The 23,301-nt window shown below is 50.0% G+C and overlaps 1 protein-coding gene and 1 long non-coding RNA gene across 12 annotated transcripts in view; one reads left to right on the top strand and one right to left on the bottom strand.

Moving 5' to 3' along the window:
* The first annotated feature begins 3,996 nt into the window (after window positions 1–3,996).
* LOC128312460 (uncharacterized) lies at window positions 3,997–7,673 on the top strand. The gene is made up of 3 exons (XR_008291822.1): window positions 3,997–4,722; window positions 6,308–6,504; window positions 7,622–7,673. It is a non-coding gene; the product is annotated as an uncharacterized LOC128312460 (long non-coding RNA).
* CUX2 (cut like homeobox 2) overlaps window positions 7,241–23,301 on the bottom strand; it is a 281,761-nt gene continuing 265,700 nt past the window's right edge. For 9 of the 11 annotated variants that reach the window (XM_027044198.2, XM_027044194.2, XM_027044195.2 and 6 more), the window contains 4 exons: window positions 16,857–17,126; window positions 15,470–15,658; window positions 13,974–14,247; window positions 7,241–10,294 (listed from right to left, as the gene is read on the bottom strand). In XM_027044198.2, the coding sequence (XP_026899999.1) occupies window positions 9,493–10,294; window positions 13,974–14,247; window positions 15,470–15,658; window positions 16,857–17,126 (1,535 nt within the window). In that variant the 3' untranslated portion in view covers window positions 7,241–9,492. The remainder of the gene's footprint in view (window positions 10,295–13,973; window positions 14,248–15,469; window positions 15,659–16,856; window positions 17,127–23,301) is intronic. The other 2 variants (XM_027044202.2, XM_027044201.2) reach the window with 2 other exon arrangements.

The raw sequence follows: 23,301 nt of genomic DNA, 5'->3' as shown, positions 1-23,301 counted from the left end.
GAGTGCCGGGAATTCTGGAACCAATGCTAGTTCAGGGGGAAAGATTCTGTAATTGATTAGTGATGTCTGCTATGAGCACGGTAGTGGTGCTCATGCTATGTATCTTAGACTCATGGAGCCTGTTTGCTGGGCTAATGGGGGATTCACAGATGGGAAGGGGCTGGCCCAAGGTCACCCAGCATGATGGACTAGGCCCTAGGTCCTCTAACGTGGATTCAGAACCCGAGTCACATGTCTCCCTTGCCAGCCTGGAAAAATTGTGCACATTTAGGAAAATGTGGCTTAGGATGAGCAACCTATAGTCCTTGGTCCACAGGACAAGTTCAAGAATAAGAAATGAAAGCTATCAAGGTCAGGGAATCAGGCCACTGTGAGCATTCTGTGTATGCTGAGTAATTACTCCCACCTCTCCTGGGACCACAGCTGACATGGGAGCTGGGGAAGTGGTTCCCCACACAAGCTGAGTCAGGGTGCCGTCTGTGGTGTTTGTGACCACAACCTCTGCAGGGCCTGGGGTATAGGATGGGGGAAATAGCAGGAGAGAGCCCCAAGAGGGAGGGTCACAAGAGTGCCCTCATCTGCTAGGCTTTTTAGGGCTGGAATGTTTCCTTGCAAGCAACTGAAAGGGGGAGGGGAGACAGTCAATACCTAAGTGTTGGGCACCCGCCTGATTATATGTCAGTGTGTCCTCTTGACCGACGGGGCATGTTTGGGGCACATGGTCTAAGGATGACTAAAACATCCCAGAAGCATGACAAAGTAGAGGAAATTGTCCTTAGTCCTTGTGGGGGATACTGTTATATATGCAGCGGAAATATTCTGAGAAGCCACTTAGGGTAGGGGTGAGAACCTCAAGGAGGGTGATCAGGCTGGAAGTTATAGGCCGGTTGCCCATATCCATCCACCCTAAATGGTTAGTTGTACTGCTCCCATTGAACTTTCGGGGATCAGCTAAACTTTAGCTGCTAAAACCATAAGATACCTAAATCTAACCAAAGAGGTAAAAAATCTGTACACTGAAAACTAGAGAAAGCTTATGAAAGAAATTGAAGAAGACACACACAAAAAATGGAAGAGTATTCCATGCTCCTGGATAGGAAGAATGTCAATACTACCCAAAGTAATCTACGCATTCAATGCAATCCCTATCCAGGTAACACCAGCATTATTCACAGAGCTAGAACAAACAATCCTAAAATTTGTATGGAACCAGAAAAGACCCTGAATAACCAAAGTAATGTTGAGAAAGAAAACCAAAGTTGTTTTTCACAATTCCGTACTTCAAGCTGTATCACAAAGCTGTAATCACTAAGACAGTATGGTACTGGCACAAAAACAGACACACAGATCAATGGAAAAGAATAGAGAACCCAGAAATGGACCCACAACTGTACGGCCAACTAATCTTCAACAAAACAGGAAGAGAATATCCAATGGAAAAAAGACAGTCTCTTCAGCAAATAGTACTGGGAAAACTGGACAGTGACATGGAGAAGGATGAAAGGGACCACTTTCTTACACCTACACAAAAATAAATTCAAAATGGACGGAAGACCTAAGTGTGAGACAGGAAGCCATCAAAATCCTAGAGGAGAAAACAGGCAGCAACCTCTTTGACCTCGGTCACAGCAACTTCTTACTAGACGCGTCTCTGGAGGCAAGGGAAATAAAAACAAGAACTATTGGGACCTCATCAAGATAAAAAGCTTCTGCACAGCAAAGGAAACAATCAGCAACACTAAAAGGCAATTGACAGAATGGGAGAAGAGATTTGCAAATGACATATCAGATAAAGGGTTAGTGTCCAAAATCTATAAAGAACCTATCAAACTCAACACCCAAAAAACAAATAATCCAGTGAAGAAATGGGCAGAAGACATGAATAGACACTTTTCCAAAGAAGACAGCCAGATGGCCAACACACGCATGAAAAGACGCTCAACATCCCTCATGAGAGAAATACAAATCGAAACCACAATGAGATACCTCCTCACACCTGGCAGAATGGCGAACATTAACGACTCAGGCAACAACAGATGTTGGCGAGGATGCAGAGAAAGAGGATCTCTTTTGCATTGTTGGTGGGAATGCAAGCTGGTGCAGCCACTCTGGAAAACTATGAGCCACTATGGAAATTCCTCAAAAAATTAAAAATAGAACTACCATATGACCCAGCAATTGCAGTACCAGGTATTTATCCAAAGGCTACAAAAATGCTGATTCGAAGGGGGCACATGCCCCCCAATGTTTATAGCAGCGCTATCAACAATAGCCAAAGTATGGAAAAAGCCCAAATGTCCATTGACTGACAAATGGATAAAGATGTGGCGTATATATACGATGGAATACCACTCGGCAATAAAAAAGAATGAAATCTTGCCATTGGCAACAACATGGATGGAACTAGAGTGTATTATGCTGAGCTTTGAGGGAAACTTTTTTGTTATCCGCAGCCAGAGGCTTCCTAGCAGGTAAGCTTGAGTGACTTCAGCTGTCCCCTCTAAGGAGTGTGGCTCTAGGTGATCCAACATAGGGCTACTGTCAGCACAGTGGGGTGAAGGTTAGTGCAGGAGTGGTATTTCCCGTGACATCCTTTCCCTGGAAGCCTTCCATCCCTTCTTCTGAGCGAACAAATACTGAAATTTCTAAAATCTTGGCATCTAAATAGAAACCTTCAGCAGCAGTAAAATGAAACACTGCTTGGGGAGCCTGGGTGGCTCAGTCAGCTAAGCATCCAACTCTTGATTTCGGCTCAGGTCACGATCTCTCCATTGTGAGACTGAGCCCCGAGTCCAGCTCTGTGCCGAGCATGAAGCCTCTGCTTAAGATTCGTTCTCTCTCTGTCTCCCTCTCTCCCCCTCCTGCTTGACACACACACTCTCAAAAAAAAAAAAAAAAAAAAAAAAGATAAACTGCTTAAGCCCAGCTCCAAATTTGTGTTTTCTAATGAAGACGCTTTAAACGGTGGGCCCACGAACTGCTTTGAACTCAGGGCCTCGGAACAGTTGCCCACTCCCGACAGAGGGTCAGAGCCGCCTCACCCCGCCCAGCGCAGCTGGGGGCAGTGCAGCTGCTGTCTGGCTGTCCAACCCGGAGCAGCTCTGGAGGCACTTGGGTGCCGTGGGCGCTGCCACTGCACTCCCTCCATGGTCCGAGGGAACTGTTGTATGGTTTCTCTGGTCGTGGGGTCAAGCACCCAGGGCAGGGCACCCGGGCCTTCAGGCCGTAGCTCCTGGACAGCAGGGACCAGGTCTGCGGCTGGTGCGCCCCCCAGGGCGTGGCTCTGAGATGCCAATCACCGCCTCCCCTGAATCTTCCCTCCCTGTGGTTGCCTGGGCAGGAATTGGTCCTCAGACACAAGCTGAGCCGGGCCGGGTCCCGGGAACTTTGAGTTGGGGGGAACAGACTAAATTGGGTGTGAGGCAGCCTTAGAGAGAGACGGTGGAGCGGTCCAAAGCCCGGCTGATTTCACAGGGTTTCCTCTGGATCTTCCCAAAAAACTGTTTGCACATCTTTAAGTGGCTCAAAATCCCTCTCAACCCAAGTGTTCCAGCCTATGCCAAGACGCCCAGTGAACGCTCGTTCTGTGCACCTATGCTCTTCTGTTTCACCAGCATCTTTCCTGGAGCCTGGCACACCGGTGGGGCCAACAAAATGAAATAAGTAGAACTGCCTCCCATTTACTGACACCTATGTCACCTGGGGGTAGGTCTTAAAATGCAGATTCCTGGGCCCTGGCTCCTGGAATTATGGGTCAGTAGGTTGGGGCAGGGTTTAGGAAGCTGCATTTTGAGTAGAAAACAGGGATTTTAGGGCACAGCTTAGGAAATGCTCATTTAATCTTCAAACTTCTTAAAAAAATTTTTTTTAAGTTTTTATTTTTGAGAGACAGAGAGAGACAGAGCATGAGCAGGGGAGGGGCAGAGAGAGGGGGGGGACACAGAATCTGAACCAGGCTTCAGGCTCTGAGCTGTCGGCATAGAGCCTGATTCATGACCCAGGCTGGAGTTGGATGCTTAACCGACTGAGCCACCCAGGCACCCCTGAAAGAAACTTCTAAGGCAGTGTAGTAGCCAGCCCCCATGATGGGCCTTGGTGGGCCTTGCCTCCTGGGGTCCACGCCTTTGTGTTGTCCCCTCCCACACGGAATCACAGCAGGCCCGTGTGGGGCTTGCACATCTAGGTCACAGAAGACACTGCAGCCTCTGCCTTGCTCACTCTTGGCTGCCATTTGTGGGGACGCATGAGCAGCCCTGACAGAGGAACTGAAGCCATCCAGGGATGGCCAGCACCAGCCTGCCTGTCATGGGAGAGCACCATCTTGGAAGCAGATTTTCTAGCCCTAGAGCAGCCTTTAGATGACTGCAGCCCCGGATGACAGCTTAATGGTGACCTCCAGGGGGACCCAGGAGCTAGCACCACCCAGTGACACCACTCCCAAATTCCTGACCCGCGGAGAGTGAGAGATAAATGTTCACTGTTTCAAGCCACTAAGTTTTGGCATTGTTATATGGTAACAGACAACAAACACAGGCAGATACTATTATGATCTCGTCCATTTTACAGATAAGGAAGAGGACTTTCATGGAAGGACCTTTGATTACCTGATAGCGGACAAACCAAAAGCCAGTGCTTTTAACAACTAACCCTGGGGGACTGGAGAAGGTCATAAAACCAACTGTCTTATCCCTTCATTGTGGCAGATGGGGAAACTGACCTGGGGTGAGGAGTCACCTTGGCTAATGTCGCTCAAGGTGGTGATCCCTGCCCCATCCCTCCTGCTCTTGGGTTTGCAGGGGTGACTTCAGCCTCCAGGGCGCCTGCAAAGGCAGCCCAGTTTCTAGGGCAACACATACCCTGTGCTTTTAGCTGTGGAGAGCTTGGCCTTTAGAATGATCTCTAGAATAACTACCCTAGCAGGCATGGGTCAATCAGCTAGGTGAGGTCCGGCTTGTTCATTCACTGGGAGGAGACGGGAGGTAGGGCTGCCGGCCCAATGCAGAACTAGGAGCAAAAGGAGGGCAGGGGTGGGAAGCAAGGACCACAGAGGCCCAAGGGTCAGGGCCTACGGTGGGGTTGGGCTCTGCAGCTCTCCTCTGGCTTGCTGCCTCCACAGGCAGATGGAACCTCCAAACGTCCTAAGTCTGCAAGTCTGACCATAGCAACCCCCTGCCTCACACCGTCCAAGGCTCCGGGTACCCTCACGAGAAAGGCATATTTCCCACCTTGCTCCAGGGGGCTTCAGGATCTGACCCTCATCCCTCTTCCTCCCTTCTCCCCAACTTCAAATTCCAGCTTCCTTTGGACCTATTTCCTCATGTTCTTGTCCTTGCTTCTCCTCTAACTCCTATTTCAGGTGTCACCGGAGATGTCCTCTCCTCCAGGAAGCCTTCCTGGACCCCATTACTCATGCTACTCATGGTTACCCATGTTTCTGCCATTGAATCACTGAGCACACAGTAGGCACTCAATAAATACGTATTACCCAGATCAATGGTCACCAAATTGCCCCCAACTCAGCTCTGTGCTCTGCCCTGTCCCCTGGTCTAAACCTATTACCACCTTCCTCCAAAGCCTTCCCCGCCTTCTCTTTCCTCTCTGGTCTCTCCACTCCCCACTTGCCCTTACTCCCTAGTTCAGAATTCCACATTTCTGTGTTTTTACTGCATTTTCCACTCCAGATGGGAAGCAACTGCAGACAATGTCAACACCAAAGATGATGGCCCAGGATGGAGCTTTAGTTCCCAGAGGCTGGGGGCACCTGCTTCTGAGGGTTCTTAGGTGGCTAGTGTGTGTCAGATGTGGTTTCTCCTCTCCTGCCCCCACTATACCACGGGGCCACATCCTAGGGATTTCTGACTTCTGTTTTTCCAGAGCTGTGAACCGAGGGTCCAAAGGGGCAGCCCTTGGCTTTAACTTGAATCCTTACAACCACCTTACAGGGAAGGTCCCACTACGGTCACTTCCACTGTAAAGCTTGGAAAACCGAGGCACAGAGCAGGTTAGACACTTTCCTAAGGTCCTACAGCTCCGACAGGTGGAGCCAGGGTTGAAATAAGGAGGTCTGGCCCCTCGCCCCAAGCTCTCGACTCTCATCCTTCTCCTCTCCAACTCTGAGCAAAGGCCAGGACCGCCTGAAACGTCACCCTTAATGGCTAGCTTGGGACATCCATGGATAGGGGCCATGGCCTTACCTGATGCTGCCCACCCTCCCTGGATGGGGTGCTTGGGTGTCTTAGGGGCCACCCTGCTGGGTTTGGAGCAATTCCTTATCCTAACCAATTAACAATTTTATTCCCACTTTAAGGTCGTACAGAAGGTTTCTAGACAAAGAGCAAAGATCTGTCTTGGGACACCAGGTGGCCTTGGCTCATGGGTGAGTAATGCCACTTCAGGGACTCTCTTGAAGCTACTGGTCAAGAAACAACAAACCTCCTGCAGCCTGATGCACAGATTCACAATCATAGGTTGAAAGAACGCAACGCCTCCCTCATCATGATAACAGTAATATTGAGCCCTTACGTGCCATATAGTCTTACATATTTTACAAGCATGATTATTCTTCATAATCACCTTCTGAGCTTGCTGCTGTGATATTCCATTTTCATAGAAGGGGAAACCAAGGCCCTAGTTATACAGCTTGGATAGGGGCGATGCTGTGTTGGTGACTAGGAAGCTCCTCTTGGCATTTTCCTATCAGGAAGCGGGGGGCACCTGCTACTCACTCCATTGAGGTGGGCACAGCTTGTAAACTGGTTGGTCGTAGGGCCATGACCTGTGGCCACTGATCTGGGGGCAGGGCATGATCTCGGCCGCAGAGTTTAACTTGATTCCACCCTGCTGCACTGAGGAGAAAAATGGATTCCAATCCTTCCATTTCCCTTTGCTGGAGCCCGTAGCACAATCACCAACAGAGATGTCCATAGGACCCAGGCAGGTGGCACAGGTGAGGGCTGACGCAGTTCACAGGCAAATGTCCTGTCTAAAGGGGGGGATCTGCTCCTCAGCTAGCTGCGGTCACACTGGAACTTTGGTCCAGCGTGGCCAGACAGATCTACAGTTTCCAAGAGAAGCCGGTAATTGAGGTTTTTATGTGACACGCCCCCATATTTTAATGGTGGCAAGCTAATTAAAAGGTCAGTTTTAAAAAATACTGTTTTGTAAAATGCCTCTGAGGGCCAGACTGGACCCCCAATTTGCCTCCCCAGCTGCAGAACAAAGCAAGCAGGACACCCAGACATTATTATACAATTCTGTATTGAGCGACGCGTTTACAGAACGTGTTTTTAAAATTTTAAACAAAGTTCATCAATCTCTCATAGAAACGGTTTTGTGGGTTTTTGTTTTGTTTTTACCGTTATAGGACGTGAACCTGACAAAGTTGTTCATGGGTCTGCTAGCTTTAAGTACAACAGGATTTCTGTGTTCAAAAGACTATCCTAAGTGCTTAATCAAATCCCGTCACACAAAAGCCAGATTTAGTCCTCTAAGATCTGTAGTCTACGGGTGAGCCTGGGTTTCAATATTGGATGGGTTTCGACAGTAGAAAGCGGTGTGTTCCCTCACGGTTGTCTTGTGACAGGGCGGCGGTGGCTAAAAGGAGACGTTTCGTTTGTTCCAGATTTGATTACTCTGAAAATTGGTCACTGTTTCCTATTGTCAAAATATAAAAATACCTTCCTCTGGATAAAAATGTATACAGTGGAAAACTCTTCAATGCATAGCCTGGGTGTGTGGAAAAGGACGTTTTCCTGCAGGGTTTGCGTTGTTCTTCACTGATTGGTGTGGAGACTGCAGCCTGGGCTGGGTGCATGAGAGTTGAGATTTCTGGAACAGCCCTCAATTGTCCCCTTCTGATCACTGGGTTTTACTGGCCTCGTTTCGAAATGCTTGCTGCATCCTTGAGACCCACCAGCCGTCTCCCCCTGGCATTGGATTGGTACCGATTATGGCCACCTTTTCATCGTCATTCTGGATTCAGCTGGGGAGTCAACCAACTCAGCCTTCCCACAGACAGTTTGAAAAAGGAAAAGAAATAAAAACGGGAGAGAGACAGAGAGAGAGAGAGAGAGGGAGAGAGTCAAAAACCAACATGGTGGCGGTTCCATCCAAACTGGGAACTCTCCTGCCAGAGACCCTGACGACGAAGATGCTAGAGGAAGGGCTTCTCCGAGTTGGGGGGATGGAGTCTTTGCTCCCCAAAAGGTCGTGCGCTGGGAGGCAGGAGGGTAGACTTAGAGGCTGGGGTATGGTGGCCATGCCATGAACTCAACCTTCTCGCTTTGTTCTGGACTTGGGAGTTGCAGATGCCTTCCAGAAACAGCACCTGGGTCAACTTGAGAGAGAAGATGGCAAGAAGGAGGGCTGGGGTCTCTAGATAGATGAATCTACTTTTTGGTGCTGGGCACTCGTGGGACGACCATCGCTATTATTTTCTTAAAACACAGGGAGGGAGAGATGGTGGCCACAGTCCTGCTCTGGAAAGCCAGTGGGGAAACTTCCTGTGCCGTGGCCACGATTCAGGTTGGGGAACAGGGTCACTCTGGCTCAAATGCTGCCCTCCAATCACCTGACCCCACGCCCAGCTTTCCAAAGGATCCAGAAACACATCTCGTCTACAGATGGACAGGCTGGGTGTCCGACCTCCGTGGCCCACAGGCTTCTGACTGGAGGGAGGAGAAGTAGTTTGTTTTGTACCAGGTCACATCTCGGGTAGGATGGCCGGCCACAGCCCACATCTCTACAACACTTACAACGGCACGGGACGTTCTGTGTTATCAAGGTTGCAAAACAGACCACCAGAATGAAACACATCCTCAACGGCATTGAGGTTTTCATTTAGAGTCTTTTGGACTTTCTCTTTTCAGCACGGTTTCTGGAAGGGCAGTAGCAGTGTGCTGTGTCTCACAGACAGATGTGGCAAAAGACCGCAGTTCAAGGGTCATCTAAATTTTGGTCAGTCTTAAGAGTGTTTTGTGATGGCTTTGAACAATTGTCTTCTTTTAATCTCATCTAGTGGCAAAAACGACACAACTTCGATGTATACTTCGCAACAGTTGTGACCGCATCCTGATTTTATAACTCTCTGTAATATCAAAACAGCATTGGCTGGGAATAAATTCCAAAGGATCCTTTATTAAAATATCTAAAAGAGGTCTATAAATATTGATTTTTCTAAAAGAGTTTGGAGTTTCCAGGTGAGAATGTGGTGCCACATCGCTTGTGCCTCCCGCAGAGAGGCCAGGGTGGAGAAGGGGGCGCCCCGCGGGGTGGCGGGTGCCAAGGAGAGGCGGTGGTGGCACACGCCCCACCCGCTCCTGTGCCGCGTCCCAGAACTGGGGTTACGACAGAAAACGTAAACTGCATCACACTGCTGCCCACATTTTGATGGTCGAGTTCCTCCCTTCCTTCCCCCACCCTGCCTGGCAGAGCGAGTGAGAGAGGGAAGGGCGGCCCCCCGTGTGCCCCCTGCCCTCGTGCGCCCGGCCGCCTTCAGAACTCCCACTCCAAGGCCTCCTCCCGATTGGCGGCCCTCTCTAGCCGGTAGATGATGCTGTTCAGGTTGGCCATCTTCTCGTGTCGCCGCTGCAAGTTGGGGTTCACCTTGGCGCTGGGGTGCAGGGCCCCAGCCGTGTCGGCAGTGGGGCTGGCGCTCGGCACTTTGGCGGGAGGGGCGCCGGGTGGGGATGGGGAGATGGGGGCTGAGGAGGAGGGGACAGGTGACACAGACATCATGAGGCCCGGTGAGGAGGCGGCTGAGGGTGAGTTCAGCGACACCTCCAGGCTGCAGCGCGAGGACTCGGAGACCGACTTAAAACTCAGAGGGTCCGGGTGTAGCCGCTCCCCACCCTCGCTCTCCTGGGGGGGCTGCAGTGAGGGGCAGTCTGGAGTGGTCCCGCCTGGAAGGAGGAGCCCTGGGGCCACTTTCGGGAGTCTGTCATTACCCGGATGGTCGGGATGCGCCTCTTTGGGGGAACCTTGGCCTTCGTCTGGCTCCCCTGGGTCCCGGAGCTGGTTTCCCGCCTCTTCCTCTGCATCCTCCTCAGTCTGTTCCTGCTTAATCCTCACCTGGGCCTTGTCCTGGGTGGTCGGGGGTATGACGCGCTCCTCAGAGCCCTCCTGAGGCTCCAGCTCCTTCACAGGAGGCTTCTGGTCCTCAGCCTCAGAGTCAGGGCTCTGTGGGGTAGGGTCTGGGCGGGAGTGGCCTGGTGGCAGGACGCCGGGACCCCCACTAGGGTCGAGGTCTGGTTCGTCTTGGGTCCCCTCCACCAACATCTCCCGGCGCATCCGGGACCTGGGGCAGAGATGGCGGTGAGCGAAGGGCTGGCCGGGGGACCTGGCTAACCCTAGATTCGATCCCGACAAGTGGCATTTTGTCCCCACCCACTTCCCCAGGGGCTCACTAAGCACTAAGCTTCTTCGCAGGCGGCATCTGAGTGAGCCCCGTCAACAACCTTACTAGCGGGTGCTATTATTATTCCTACTTCTCGGAGGAGGAAACAAGCCTCCGAGATGTTGAGCGACCTGCTCCGGGTCACACGGCCAGCAAGGAGCAGAGCCAGGGCTTGAACTCAGGACTGCTGGATCCCAAAGCTCATGACCTAGACCTGTGCTGCCCAGTACAGTAGCCACTGGCCACACGTGGCTCTTGAGCATTTGAAACGTGGCTAGTCTGAACTGAGATGTGCTCTAAGGGTGAAAATACACACTGGATTTTGAAGGCTTCCTACGAAAAAAGTAGAAGGTCTCATGAATTACGTTTTTATGTTAACTGCACATTGAAATGGTTATTTAGGCTAAATAAAACAAATTACAATTAATTTCGTGTGTTTCTTTTTATTTATTTTTTTAATGTGGCTCCCAGAAAACTTTAAATGCCATGTGGCTCGCATTATATTTCTTTTGGACGGCACCAGTCTAGAGTATTTCTTGAAGCCAAACCCAGATCTAGTTTGTGGCCCCAACTCTCTGCTTCCTTCCTGGAGGGACTCTTAGACGTCAGCCCAGAAGGGGAAGTGTGGAGAGTGACTTGTCTGGACCACCACGGTGCGCACGGCAGAGCTAGGACCAGAACCTGGGTAGCCCAAATTCCGGTCCAGAGCTCGCTCTCTCTCTCTCCCTGCTTCAACCGCTTCCCTGCTGTCAGAGGGAAACTTGGTCTGACACATGTTGGAGAGCAAGAAGAGCCTGGACTGGGGCTAACCCCAGCAATTATCTTCCTAAAGACAAATGAGGGTCAGAGAGGTCGAACGGCTTGTCCAAGGTCATAGAGCAAAAGGGCTTCCTCAGCACCTTCAATGCTGTGGCCCTCTGCCCATTTATATTAAACTACATGTTACTGATATATAATACTAACAATTTAAATTGTAATTATAAACATCATAATAATGGGTGCTTATCATGTATCAGGCACCAGGCCAAACACTGTTTGCAGACTATTTCATTTATTTTTCATAATAACCTCATGAGAGAGATACTAGTCTCATTCCTATAGATACAGGAGACAAGGCTCAGAGAGGCACATGCTCACAGAGTGAGCATTTGGGCCGGGAACCCAGTTATCTGGCTATACTCTCCTGCCTCCCTGGCTCCCTGCCCAGGTTGGGGATGGAGCGCCATCCCAGGATCCTGGGCCTAGAAGGACTGTGAGGGGTCATTTGCTTCAGTCCCCAGTCTCTCCACAAAGGTGGCCTTGCCCACCTTTCAAGGGACTCTACCTTCACCCTCAGTCTCCTCTAGAAGGAATAGCTGCTGGGACCAGGGAGAGCCCTAGTGGTTTCCACTGAGGTGGGATTGATCGGATGGGGGTTAGAATGGCTCAGTGCCTGAAGTCCCATCATCAGAACTTCCAAACTGTAGCTCAAATATAAATGTGAGGCGAATAGTCATTCACACCATAGTATAAACTAGTCTTTTTTCTTTTTCTTTCTTCTATTTTTTTTAATTGCTTTAAAAAACTTTTTTTTAACGTTTATTTTTGAGAGAGACAGAGGGCGAGTGGGGGAGGGGCAGAGAGGGAGGGAGACACATAACCTGAAGCAGGCTCCAGGCTCCAAGCTGTCAGCACAGAGCCCGAAGCGGGGCTCGAACTCACAGACCGCGAGATCATGACCTGAGCTGAATGCGGAAGCTCAACTGACTGAGCCATCCAGGTGCCCCCCCGCCTTTTTTTTTTAAATTCCTGACTCTTAAATCTATAGCAGGGTCTCCCTGGTAATTTATTCTCAAAACATCCTGTTGTTCACCTTTCCCAGAGTTCACTGCAGTTTGTAATGATACATTAATATGAGTGCTCATTTAATAGTGACCTTCCCTGCTGGTCTGTAAGAGATGCTAAGGGCAAGGACTCTGTCTTGTTTTCTTCAGTGCCTGGTACAGAGTAGGTGCTCAATAAACATTTACCAAATGAAACAATATATTCTTCTATAACTCTTTGAGAGCAGTTTCTTTTGGGAGTGTAATTCTCTCTGCTTCTTGGTGCAAATTCCTTGTCATCCTTCAAAACCCAGCTCAAATGCCACCTCTTCTGGGAAGTCTTCCCTGGACGGAATTCTCTTTTTCCTTAGCCCCTTATTCTTTCCTGTTTTATAGCAATTAAACTGTAGTAACGCTGTCTGGTTCATAATTTTAAGCTCTATAAGGCCAGGGATATTGGCTTTGAACCCCTGTATCTCCAGATCCTGGATCACTGTGCTTACATTGCTAACTATTTGTTGAATGAATATGTTAGATAAAAGTGGAGTGCTCACTTCCTGTGGGGAACAAGAGGGGAGAGGATATCCCCATATCCCCCAGGAAGGGAAAGGGGATATAAGGATTTAAGGACCTATGTCATTTGCTGTTTGGGAGGCCCCAAGTCTGAGCCAGATCATAAGCAGTAATATTTAACAACATATTTATGCCTCAAGTTTTTCATTGGATCCTTGATTCAGCATTGTGGGGTGAGTATTAGGTTCCTTATCTGTAAAATAGGGATGAGACTCAGAGAAATAGAGTGACTCGCCCAAGAGCACACGGCCAAGGTGGAACTAAACTCAGGTCTGTGTGATGCCTGTGTCGGGGCTGTGGACAGAGATTTCAAATGTTTCACCTTTCTAAGCTCCTCCTTCCTCTTCTTCCTTAGGGAGCAAGACACCTTCTCTCTGCCCCTGGAATACATTGGTAGACTCTCCTGTCTGGCACAACACGGACGCCAGAGACCTTTCCTGCTCAGGAGGCTTGGTGGGAGGAGGGGGCCCAAAGATGGTCCCTAGAATTCCACCAAGCCTTCTCCGCAGCGCTCTCCCCTGAACTCAGGAAATGAACTCAGGAACTGAATCCAGTCAATGCCCCCAGCCGGCCCTGGGACTGAACTCCCAGGAGGCCCAGCCACCACTGCAGGCCAGGGACTCCCAAGACTAGAGACTGGCGAGTGGGAGGCAGTCATAGAAACAGCAATCACTCTCTCCTCCAGGAGGGTGGAGGCTAAGGGGCTGCCAGAGAGGTTCCTCTGGCCTTGCGGGGAGAGAGGCCGAGAGCCCCAATCAGGGCCCCGACACGAGTCTCAGTGGGCTGTTAGGGCTCCTCAGGCTTGTGCCCCAAATACCATTCCTTGTCCCTTCACAGAGGCAGACACAGAGCAAACCGGATGAGTAATTAAGGCAGTGACAACAATGTCATCACCTACCCCACACCATGTGGCCAGTATTCTGTGTAAATACGGTAGCCCACTGAATCCTCAGGACAACTCTAGGAAGCAGATCGCACTACGTTTCCCATTTTATAGGTCAGGAGACTGAGACTCAGGGAGGTGAAGTGATCTGCTCAGGTTCTCACAGCTGGAAATGGTGGAGGTGGGATTTACACCCAGGTTTGCCTGGATCTGCATCTAAACACCTAGGTAATACGGTCTCCCCGCCTCTCAGAGGCCCAGCTGGGCTCCCCCAGCCCTGGCATGGGGCCATCCTCCCGGTGGGCACGCCCCAGTACTGCACCTGTAGTTGTGGAACCAGTTGATGACGGTGTTGGTCTTGAGGTTGAGCTGGAAGGAGAGGAGCTCGATGGTCTGCTGGGAGGGGTAGGGCTCCAGCTGGTAGGCCTTCTTCAGCGCCTCCTTCTCCTCGGGCGCCAGTACCACTCGGGGCTTCTTGATCTGCAGGAGGCTCAGGTCCTGGGGCTGCAGGCAGGGGCTGGGGCACTCGGAGCGGGTGGCTGGAGACTCGCTGTCGGAGCCGGTGCTAATGAGGCCGTACCTGCGCTTGAGGTAGGCTGGGGCAGGCGGGGGAGGAAGCACTGAGGGGGGCTGACCCGAGGCCCAGCCCCCAGGGGCAGCAAGCACACGGGGCGAGGGGAGGGGGCGGCTGCAGGCTGGTGCCCCAAACTCAGGGGCCCGCTGACACTCTCTCATCCTCTTCCCCCTCCTCGCTCTGCTTCCACATGCTTCCACATTCTTCCTCTGCCGAGAGGCCAGGCCGGTCTGCTCACACCTGCCTCTAAGTCTGGCCGTTAGCACCCAGGTGTCAAGCATGCAGAGGGCTTAGCGGGGCCCTCCCAGGAAGTGCTCAAAACCGGTGCTACTCAGCGTCCTCTTGACACAAGCGTCACTGAATGTCACTGCAGTCTTGGGGGCCGGGGAAGGACATTAATGTAAACCATCCCCGTAATTGCACGTCGCACCCTCAAATTGTCAAAATGTAGGGGAGAAAACGAAGCCTACTTCAGAATGGAGGATGTACTTTAATCCTCACAGCAATGAGACTTTTATATTTTTCAGATGAAGGCGAATGAGGCACAGAGAGAGGGATTAACTTGCCCAACGTCACACAGCCAGGAAGTGGCAGGCCAAGCTCTCAACTGCAAAGTTGACAGATGCCAACAGCTCGTGTGCCCTTCACAGCCTGGCTTGGCCCTGGGCCCTTGGTGCCCTGGGTGACAACTTTTCAGTTCCTTGTAGCTCATCTCCCAACCTTGAGCTTTTTAGAATCCCTTCAGCACAGCATGAGATTGGGTGGGCACGCGGCAGGTGCTCAATGCCAGCTCATGTTTTCAGGGATATAGTGTAAGAATCTGCAATCGCCTCCACACCCACAAGGGAGGACTCCTGTTTGCTGGACCAATTTTGTGCTTTGTTGTTCAGAATCTGGGTAATAGGCAAAGAGGGATCAGAGAGAGAGAGAGAGAGAGAGAGAGAGAGCGCGCATTCTGGGGAATATGCAGTTGGGACTGGCAAAGACTTTGAAGCAGCTCTGGGTGTATGGAAGGATGCTGGGAGAGGGGAGGTATTGGGATTTTCACGGGAAATATAGTAAATGTTTTAATTGCTTTCAATTATATTCTGGGGGATTGCTGTGTTTTGTTTTGTTTTGTTTTATTTTTGCAGCCCGCACCAGGCTGAGGTGGGATCGGTGGGGCCCTGGGTTTATCTGTGTTACCACTACGTACGGTTCCAAAGGGAAAGCCTGTAGTCACACCCGGAATACCCAGTGCTCACCTTTCTTCTCCAGCTTCTTCATGTCCCTCAGCTTCTCCACATTATGGGGGTCATTGAGCCACAGCTGCATGCGCACAAAGGGCTCCCGTCCCTTCAGGCTCAGCTTGTGCCAGGGTTTGGGCCGGGACAGCAGGTCAGACACGGAGCCCTGTGTCAGTCCCAGGATGCTCTCCCCAAACAGCCGCTGCCCTAGGGACAGGGGAGGGCAACCTGTTACCCCCAGGCTGGGAAGAGTGCTCTCAAGAGACAAGAAAAAGAGGAGAACCCGGGGATGTCTCCACTAACTCAGAAGGAAGGACCATACACACCGGGGAACCCACACCAGGTGTGAATCTGGAGGGGACTTTTCTGTAAAAAGGGGGTTGGGGTTAGGGGACCCGACAGCTACCCACAAAAACGCTTTCATAATTTAGGCCTTCTTTCCTCGTAGGAGCTTCCCTGAACATGTCTGAAAACTTCATGCATACAAACTAGTATCACCTCATTAGAGAGCAATTTGACAGATTCTATCAAAATTTCAATGTGCATATTCTCTGATCCAGCAATTCCACTGCCTGGGATCTATTCACCAGTTGTACTTGCTCAAAGGCACAAAGATGCACACGGGTGTAGTTTCAAAGGCGGTGGGATACTGGAGATAACCAAGATGCCCATCAATTGGGTAAAAAATGTGGGGCATCCCTGGCCCGAAACAGTCTGCAACAGGGAAAAAGACTGCAGGGGGTCTGATCATTCTAATGTGGAAGGGCATCCACAAAACAGTGTTCATTTCTAAAAAGCAAATTATAGGACAGTACGTATATAAATTCGGCTACATAGGGAAAAAAATGAAGAAATAAGGTATACACATATTCTTGCAGGTTTTCAGAAAGTATCAAAGATATAAGAACAGTGGAGGATGATTGGGAGGTTGGGGGAATTTTATTTACTTTTTAGCTCCCCCCCCCCCGGACTGTTTGGTATTTTAAAATAATGAACATGTCTTATTTTTATAATAGAAATTGCAGTGAAAAATTTGGGGTCCGTGTGCACCCCTCTGGGAGAGGGGCATGACCTGCACTGGAGACTCAGAGGATTTTGTGATCCAAAGAATGTAAGAGTTCTAGGACAGCTTCTCCCCTGTATCCCCAGAGGGCAAGGGGCTCGGCACTGGGTCAGGATTGTGCCAGAGTCTCACTGTCAACTGTGGGCTGAGGATTTCAGGTCACGTCAGACCTGCCCTCACCTCCCTTTTGTCCTATTCTAGGGACCCGACCCAGGTCAGAGTCCTGGATGCACCTGCAGGCTGGACTCTGGGCCCTGGGATCTCAGTGAGGACACTCTGCTTAAGGCAAATAAGAGCCAATCAAGGCAGGAGGCAGCATCCTTGATTCCCACCACGCTGTACCTAGATTGTTGTCTGTGAGGACCTCTTTGACTCTCTTGGTGATGGAGTATGTGTCCAGCTCGGGGGACATGGCCACAATCTCCTGGATGCCCCCCGTGGCCTGGCTGCCCGAGTACACCTTCCCCCCCAGCGAGGAGCTGGAGCGTCCCTCCGGCTGCTGGTTCTCCTTGCTGCCCTCCAGTGCCAGGCTCAAGGGCTCCTGGGAGCTCCTCTCCGGCTCCGTGGGGCTAGGGGGTGGGGACGGCGAGGACCTCGGTTCCGTGGGACTGGCTGTGGGCCACAGAGAGACAGAGAAGGCAGTTACTGCCATTTGGAACAGACAAATATGGTTTGGATGGCTTGTTTGTTAGGGCCAAGTGTTGGCAACAGTCCATTTTGCAACCACAATAGTAATATCTTAGGCAGGGACCATCCTGGATGCAAAAACTAGTGAATACAAATTTGATGAAGAGTAGGGTATTTACACGGTCTCTAGGTATTTCTGTATAAAACACTCATTGATGACAAAGGGAAAAGTAGTTAACTCTTCAGTATAGATACTTGGCAGACATCACCTTAACCAAATGATCAAAGTTAACATCGCCAATCAAAGGACAAATGAACACTGATGCCTCCTGATGCCATGTACTGAGAAGAAGGACACAGCATCAGTTCCGTGATATTCCTCCTAAAAGTGCACAAGGAAGCATCGGACAAAGCTGAACTGAGACAGTCTATTAAATGACTGGCTTCAAAAATGTCAAAATTGGGAAACAAAGAGAGGCAGAAGAATTGTTCAAATTGAGAGACTAAAGAGACACGACAACTAAATACAAGGAGTCCTGGATCTGATCCTAGACAGGGAGAAACAACATTTTATAAAGGATGGGGTGCCGGGCTGGCTCGGTCGGTAGAGCACGTGACTCTTGATCTTGGGGTTCTGTGTTCAAGCCCCATGCTGGGCATATAATTTACTTTAAAAAATTATGTGAAGGATATTATAGGGACAACCAAAGAAACCTGAATATAGATGGTGGGCTACCTTAACAGTATTGTATCATCGTCACATTTCTTTCTCATTCTGGGGGAAAAAACTTTTTGAAGCATTTAGGGGTAAAGGGACATGATGTTGTCAACTAATACCTCAAATGGTCGGGAGAGAAAGAGCGCACATGTGGCAAAATTAGCGGTTGGTGAGCCTGTGTCGGGGGTACAGAGAGCTTGTTCTATTGTTTCAACTCTTCAGTTAATTAGAAATTACTTCGGAAATGAAAAGTTACAAAAAAATAAGTTGGCAACCCCTTTAAGCTCAACCATCAGAGATCAGCAAAATAAAATATGGTCATTTCCTGAAGCAATTAAAAATAATGAGGGGCGCCCGGGTGGCTCAGTAGGTTAAGCGTCCGACTCTTGATTTCGGCTCAGGTCATGATCCCACAGTTTGTGGGATCGAGCCCCACATCGAGCTCTGTGCTGGCAGCACAGAGCCTGCTTGGGATCCTCTCTCTCCCTCTCTCTGCCCCTCCCCTGCTTGTGCTCTCTTTCTCTCAAAATAAACAAATAAACATAAAACAACATAATGAAAAGATGTCCACATAAGATGAGTAAGTTCTGGGGATCTAATGTACAGTGTGGTGACTGGTTAACAATCCAGTATTTTATACTCGACACTGCCTATGAAAGAGGGACTTTACTATTCCCAACGTAACAACAAAATGGTAATTACGTGAGGCGAAGGATGCGGCAACTAGTCTTACTGTGGCAAACATTTTACAATACATAGGCATATCATATCATCACCATATATCATCATCATGTAAACTCCCACAATGTTAATATGTCAAGTTTATCTCAACAAAGCTGAAATGATGTCCACAGTACAATGGCATATTTAAAAAGTGAGTTTATAAGCCACAGTTTTCATTTATCAAAAGATGTTTGTGTGAATATATATTAGAAAAGCCAAGTGGAAGACAGGTTGGGTAGGATGACCTTGCTAAAGCCCAGTCCCTGAATCACTCTCCTCTTATCCATGACAAGCCCCTGGAGGCAGGGACCACAGGTAAGTCATGGGTGAGTCTGGAGCCTGGGGAAGAAGGAGGTGTTGGGCAGAAGCCTGTTGAATGAATAAATTTGAGTCAGGACCTCTGCTTATCCCTGCAAGGTGCAAAGTGAAGCCTCCAAGTTCTGAGTGGTGACATCACGGCCCTGTGGGGCTGGCTGCCCGTATCTGGTGTCAGGAGAACACTATTGCTCCCCGCCTCCCCCAAACTGGGGTGATCCTGGTCATCCAGGTGGCAAACGTGATGCTGGAGCTAACACGTCCCCCCCCCCCCCCCCATCACTGTCACCATCAGAGAGGCAAAGCTGGTGGGGAAGGGCCAGTCTGGGGAAGCAAGAGCCTGTTTCAAGAGTCCTTCCCTCGCTGCCACGGGAGAGGGGTTGGGTTCCGCTGGAGGAGAATCTAGGGTCTTCGAAGGCATCTGCCTCTTGGAAAACCTGCATCCCCACCTAAAGGGCCAGCTTTCCAACCAGAGAGGGAGCGGGATGAGGAGACGGAGGGCAACCCAGATGATGAGCCTGAAACCAGCCAGCCTCCAGGCAGAACACTGGCCTCTTCTGACTACTCTGACTTCAAGGACTGCTTCTGACAAAATTACTGAAAGATTCAGAAATCAACTCTATCAGGAGGAACACACTAAATACAAAGCACTGAGAGGTTGGACACGGACAGTCAGGTTGGCGGGGGCTTGAGCAGGGGCTCTGGACAGGAATGTGAGCGGGGCAGAGTGGGGAGAGGAGGTGACCACCTGGTCTGTCTGCCCAGGCCTTTCCTGGTTGTCGTACAGAAAGTCCCATGCCCCGGGCAAACGGGACAATTGGTTACGATGAAGAGAGACAGTGAGGGAGAGATGGAAGGAGGGATAGATGACGGAGGACACAGAATAGAGTGGGAGAGAGGGACGCAGAAAGAAGGCGATGCGGGGAGAGAGACTGGGACAAAGAGACAGTAAGAAAGGCAGCAAGAAAAGGGAGAGGGGAGAGAAAAGATGACACGGAGAGACTCGGAGAAAAGTCGGAGGCGATGTGGGGAGAACAGGGCTTCCTCAACTGCTAGAGAATTCTGAGAAGCCTCAGACACATGTACCCATGCCCACCACTGTGGGCTTTGCTGAAGGGCTGGTGATTTGAAGCAGGTTTTGTGGCAGGCAGCTGGTGTGAGGGAGGCCATGCTTTGGAACCTGCCTTTGGCAAGCAGCTCACCCTCAGGTCGCCGGGCCAAAGACAAAATGGGGGCCGGAACAGGTTCATACTCAACCCGATGGCTGGACTCTGTGGGACGTTATGGGCAGTGGATACCTCTTCTGCCTCTAGGTTGTGGACAGGTGGTGGCCTTGGTTGGATCGGCCACCCCCTACCATGTCAAGCCAGCAGCTACTGCTCACATCTCTGCTTCCATGAACCTGGGCCCTGGCTTCCTGGTCTGTGGAGGGACAGGGGTGGCCACGCTCACTGGGCCTCACTCCCTTCCCAATCTGTGAATGATCCTCCTAGCTTTTGCTTGTCCTGTTTCCTCCACGAGGAACACCTTTCTTGATTGTCCTTGCCTAATCCTATCCTACACAACAAAGACATTTTTAAAAACCAGAACCATTAGACATAGAGGAAATGCAGATCAAACTGCAATGAGATAGCAATTCACACCCGCTGGGATGGCTACAAAGAGGGAGAATAGCAGGTGTTGGTGAGGAGGTGGAGAAATAGGAACCCCTCCCACCACACTGCTGCTGGGACGTGAAATGGTGCAGTCGCTATGGAAAACAGGTTGGAAGCTCCTCAGCGAGTTAAACGTAGAATTATCATAAAACCAGGGCACCTGGGTGGCTTAGTTGGTTGAGTGTCCGACTCTTGATTTCAGCTCAGGTCATGATCTCACCATTCATGAGTTCGAGCCCCGCATTGGGCTTTATACTGACAGCATGAAGGCTGCTTGGGATTCTCTTTCCCTCTCTCTCTGCCATGCGTGCATGTGAGTGCACGCTCTCTCTCAAAATAGATAAACTTTATAAAAAAATAATCATATGGGGCGCCTGGGTGGCTCAGTCGGTTAAGCGCCCGACTTCAGCTCAGGTCATGATCTCACAGTGTGTGGGTTCGAGCCCCACGTCGGGCTCTGGGCTGACAGCTCAGAGCCTGGAGCCTGCTTCAGATTCTGTGTCTCCCTCTCTCTCTGCCCCTCCCCTGCTCATGCTCTGTCTCTCTCTGTCTCAAAAATAAATAAAAACATTAAAAAAAAAATCATATGACCCAGCAATTCCACTCTGAGGTATACGGCGAAAGGAATCAGAAACAGGTGTTCAAAAACATGCACATGGGTGTTCATGGCAACATTATTCACAGTAGCCAAAAGGTGGTCTAAAGGAAATATCATTTGGCCATAAAAAGGAATGAAGTACTGACACATGCTACAGCCTGGATGTACCTTGGAAACATATGCTAAGTGAAAGCCGGACACAAAAAGCCACATATTGTACGATTCCATGGATAAGAGGCAAATCCATGCGGACAGGAAGCAGATTCGTGGTTGCAGGGCCTGGGGGAGGGGTGAGTGGGCATGACTGCTTAATGGGCACAGGGTTCTTCTTGGGAGTGATGAGAATGTCCTGGAGCTAGGCAGAGGTGGTGGTTGTGTAAAATTGTGAATGTAATAAATGCCACTGAATTATACACTTTAAAAGGGGTTCAAATGGTAAATTTTATGTTATATCGATTTTACCAGAATAAGAAAACTAATTAAAATACAACACAACACAGCACAAGGACGGGAACTCTGCCACAGGTATGGGCTCTGGGGTGGGCACTCTTGTGGACCCTAATGGCTAAATGCCCTGTGTTCTAAGCTTGGCTCTGCCACTACCCAGCGGGTGACCTTGGGCAAATCACTGTCCTACTCAGACCCTCCATTTCTTCTTCTGGAAAGTAGGAATGACAAACAGTCCCTCCAGTCAAGACTGACGTGAGGATTACAGATGAAAGTACCAGGTGCTCAGCCGTGTGTGTGACAAACGGCAGCGGTCATTAGAACTCTTGGAGTGCTTCTTAAAACAGCCTGGTGGGGCAGGCATTTTCAATTAAAATTTTAATTATAAAATATTTCAAAGTCTAGAAATATACAAAAAAGAAAATGTAAATCCTCCTTCCCTTCCCTGGGTCCATGACCCAAATAGATGTTAACACTCTGTTATTTGCTTCAAATTTCCCTCTTTTTATTTAAAAAAAAAAAATTTAATGTTTATTTTTGAAAGAGAGAGATAGACAGCGAGCAGGGGAGGGGCAGAGAGAGAGGGAGACCGAATCCCAAGCAGGCTGTGTGCCGTCAGCACAGAGTCTGGGGCTTGAACCCATGAACCCTGAGATCATGACCTGAGTCGAAACCAAGAGTCTAATGCTTAACCAACTGAGCCACCCATGCGCCCCTCTCCCCAACTTTTTTTATGTTTATTTTTGAGGGGGCAGGAGGAGCAGAGAGAGAGGGAGACACAGAATCTGGAGTAGGCTCCAGGCTCTGAACTTTCAGCACAGAGCCTAATGTGGGGCTCGAACCCATGAACCGTGAGATCATGACCTGAGCTGAAGTCGGACACTTAACCGACTGAGCCACCCAGGCTCCCCTCCCTGTTTGTTTTAAAGACAAAGAGCAAGCAACAGGTATGCCTGGGTGGCTCAGTTGGTTGAGCATCCTGAGTCTTGATTTTGGTTCAGGTCATGATCCCAGGGTCATGGGATTGAGCCCTGCATTGGACTCCGCGTTGAGAATGGAGCCTGCTTAAGATTCTCTCTCTCTCCCTTTTGCCCTTCTCCACCACTTGTGCTCGCTCTCTCTCTGAAGAAAAAAAAAAAAAAGTAACAGAGCCAGCCAGAGCCCTCCCCTCCCGATCTCTTCCTGGTCCCCTTCCCTGTGGAACCCCTCTTCCCAGGCTGGTGAGTGGTGACTCTTTTTGACATTAAAAAAATTTTTTTAAAGGTTTACTTATTTTAATAGAGAGTGAGAGAGAGATTGCATGTGCCAATTGGAGAGGGGCAGAGAGAGAGGGAGAGAGAATCTCAAGCAGGCTCTGCTATCAGTGTGCAGCCTAATGCGGGGCTCAGTCCCACAAACCAAGACATCATGACCTGAGCCAAAATCAAGAGTCAGACGCTTAACCGACTGAGCCACTCAGGTGCCCCAACATTTTGTTTAAGCAAGCTCTACACCCAGCATGGGGCTTGAACTCACGACCCTGAGATCGAGAGTCACCTGCTCTACCGACTCAGTCAGCCAGGTGCCCCTCTTTTTGATATTTTAATCGATAGGCTTGTAGCCAATGCTCCAACAATGTGCGGTCTTGTCTTGTGGACACGAACTTCTAAAATAAACACCATCTCCTGGGATGATTTTGTTGCCTGGTGTTATGGTAGCATTCTT

Source organism: Acinonyx jubatus, chromosome D3, assembly GCF_027475565.1.
Source record: "Acinonyx jubatus isolate Ajub_Pintada_27869175 chromosome D3, VMU_Ajub_asm_v1.0, whole genome shotgun sequence".
Taxonomy (NCBI): domain Eukaryota; kingdom Metazoa; phylum Chordata; class Mammalia; order Carnivora; family Felidae; genus Acinonyx; species Acinonyx jubatus.
The sequence above is the reverse complement of the archived record's forward strand: the minus strand, read 5'-3'. Positions and strand labels throughout refer to the sequence as shown.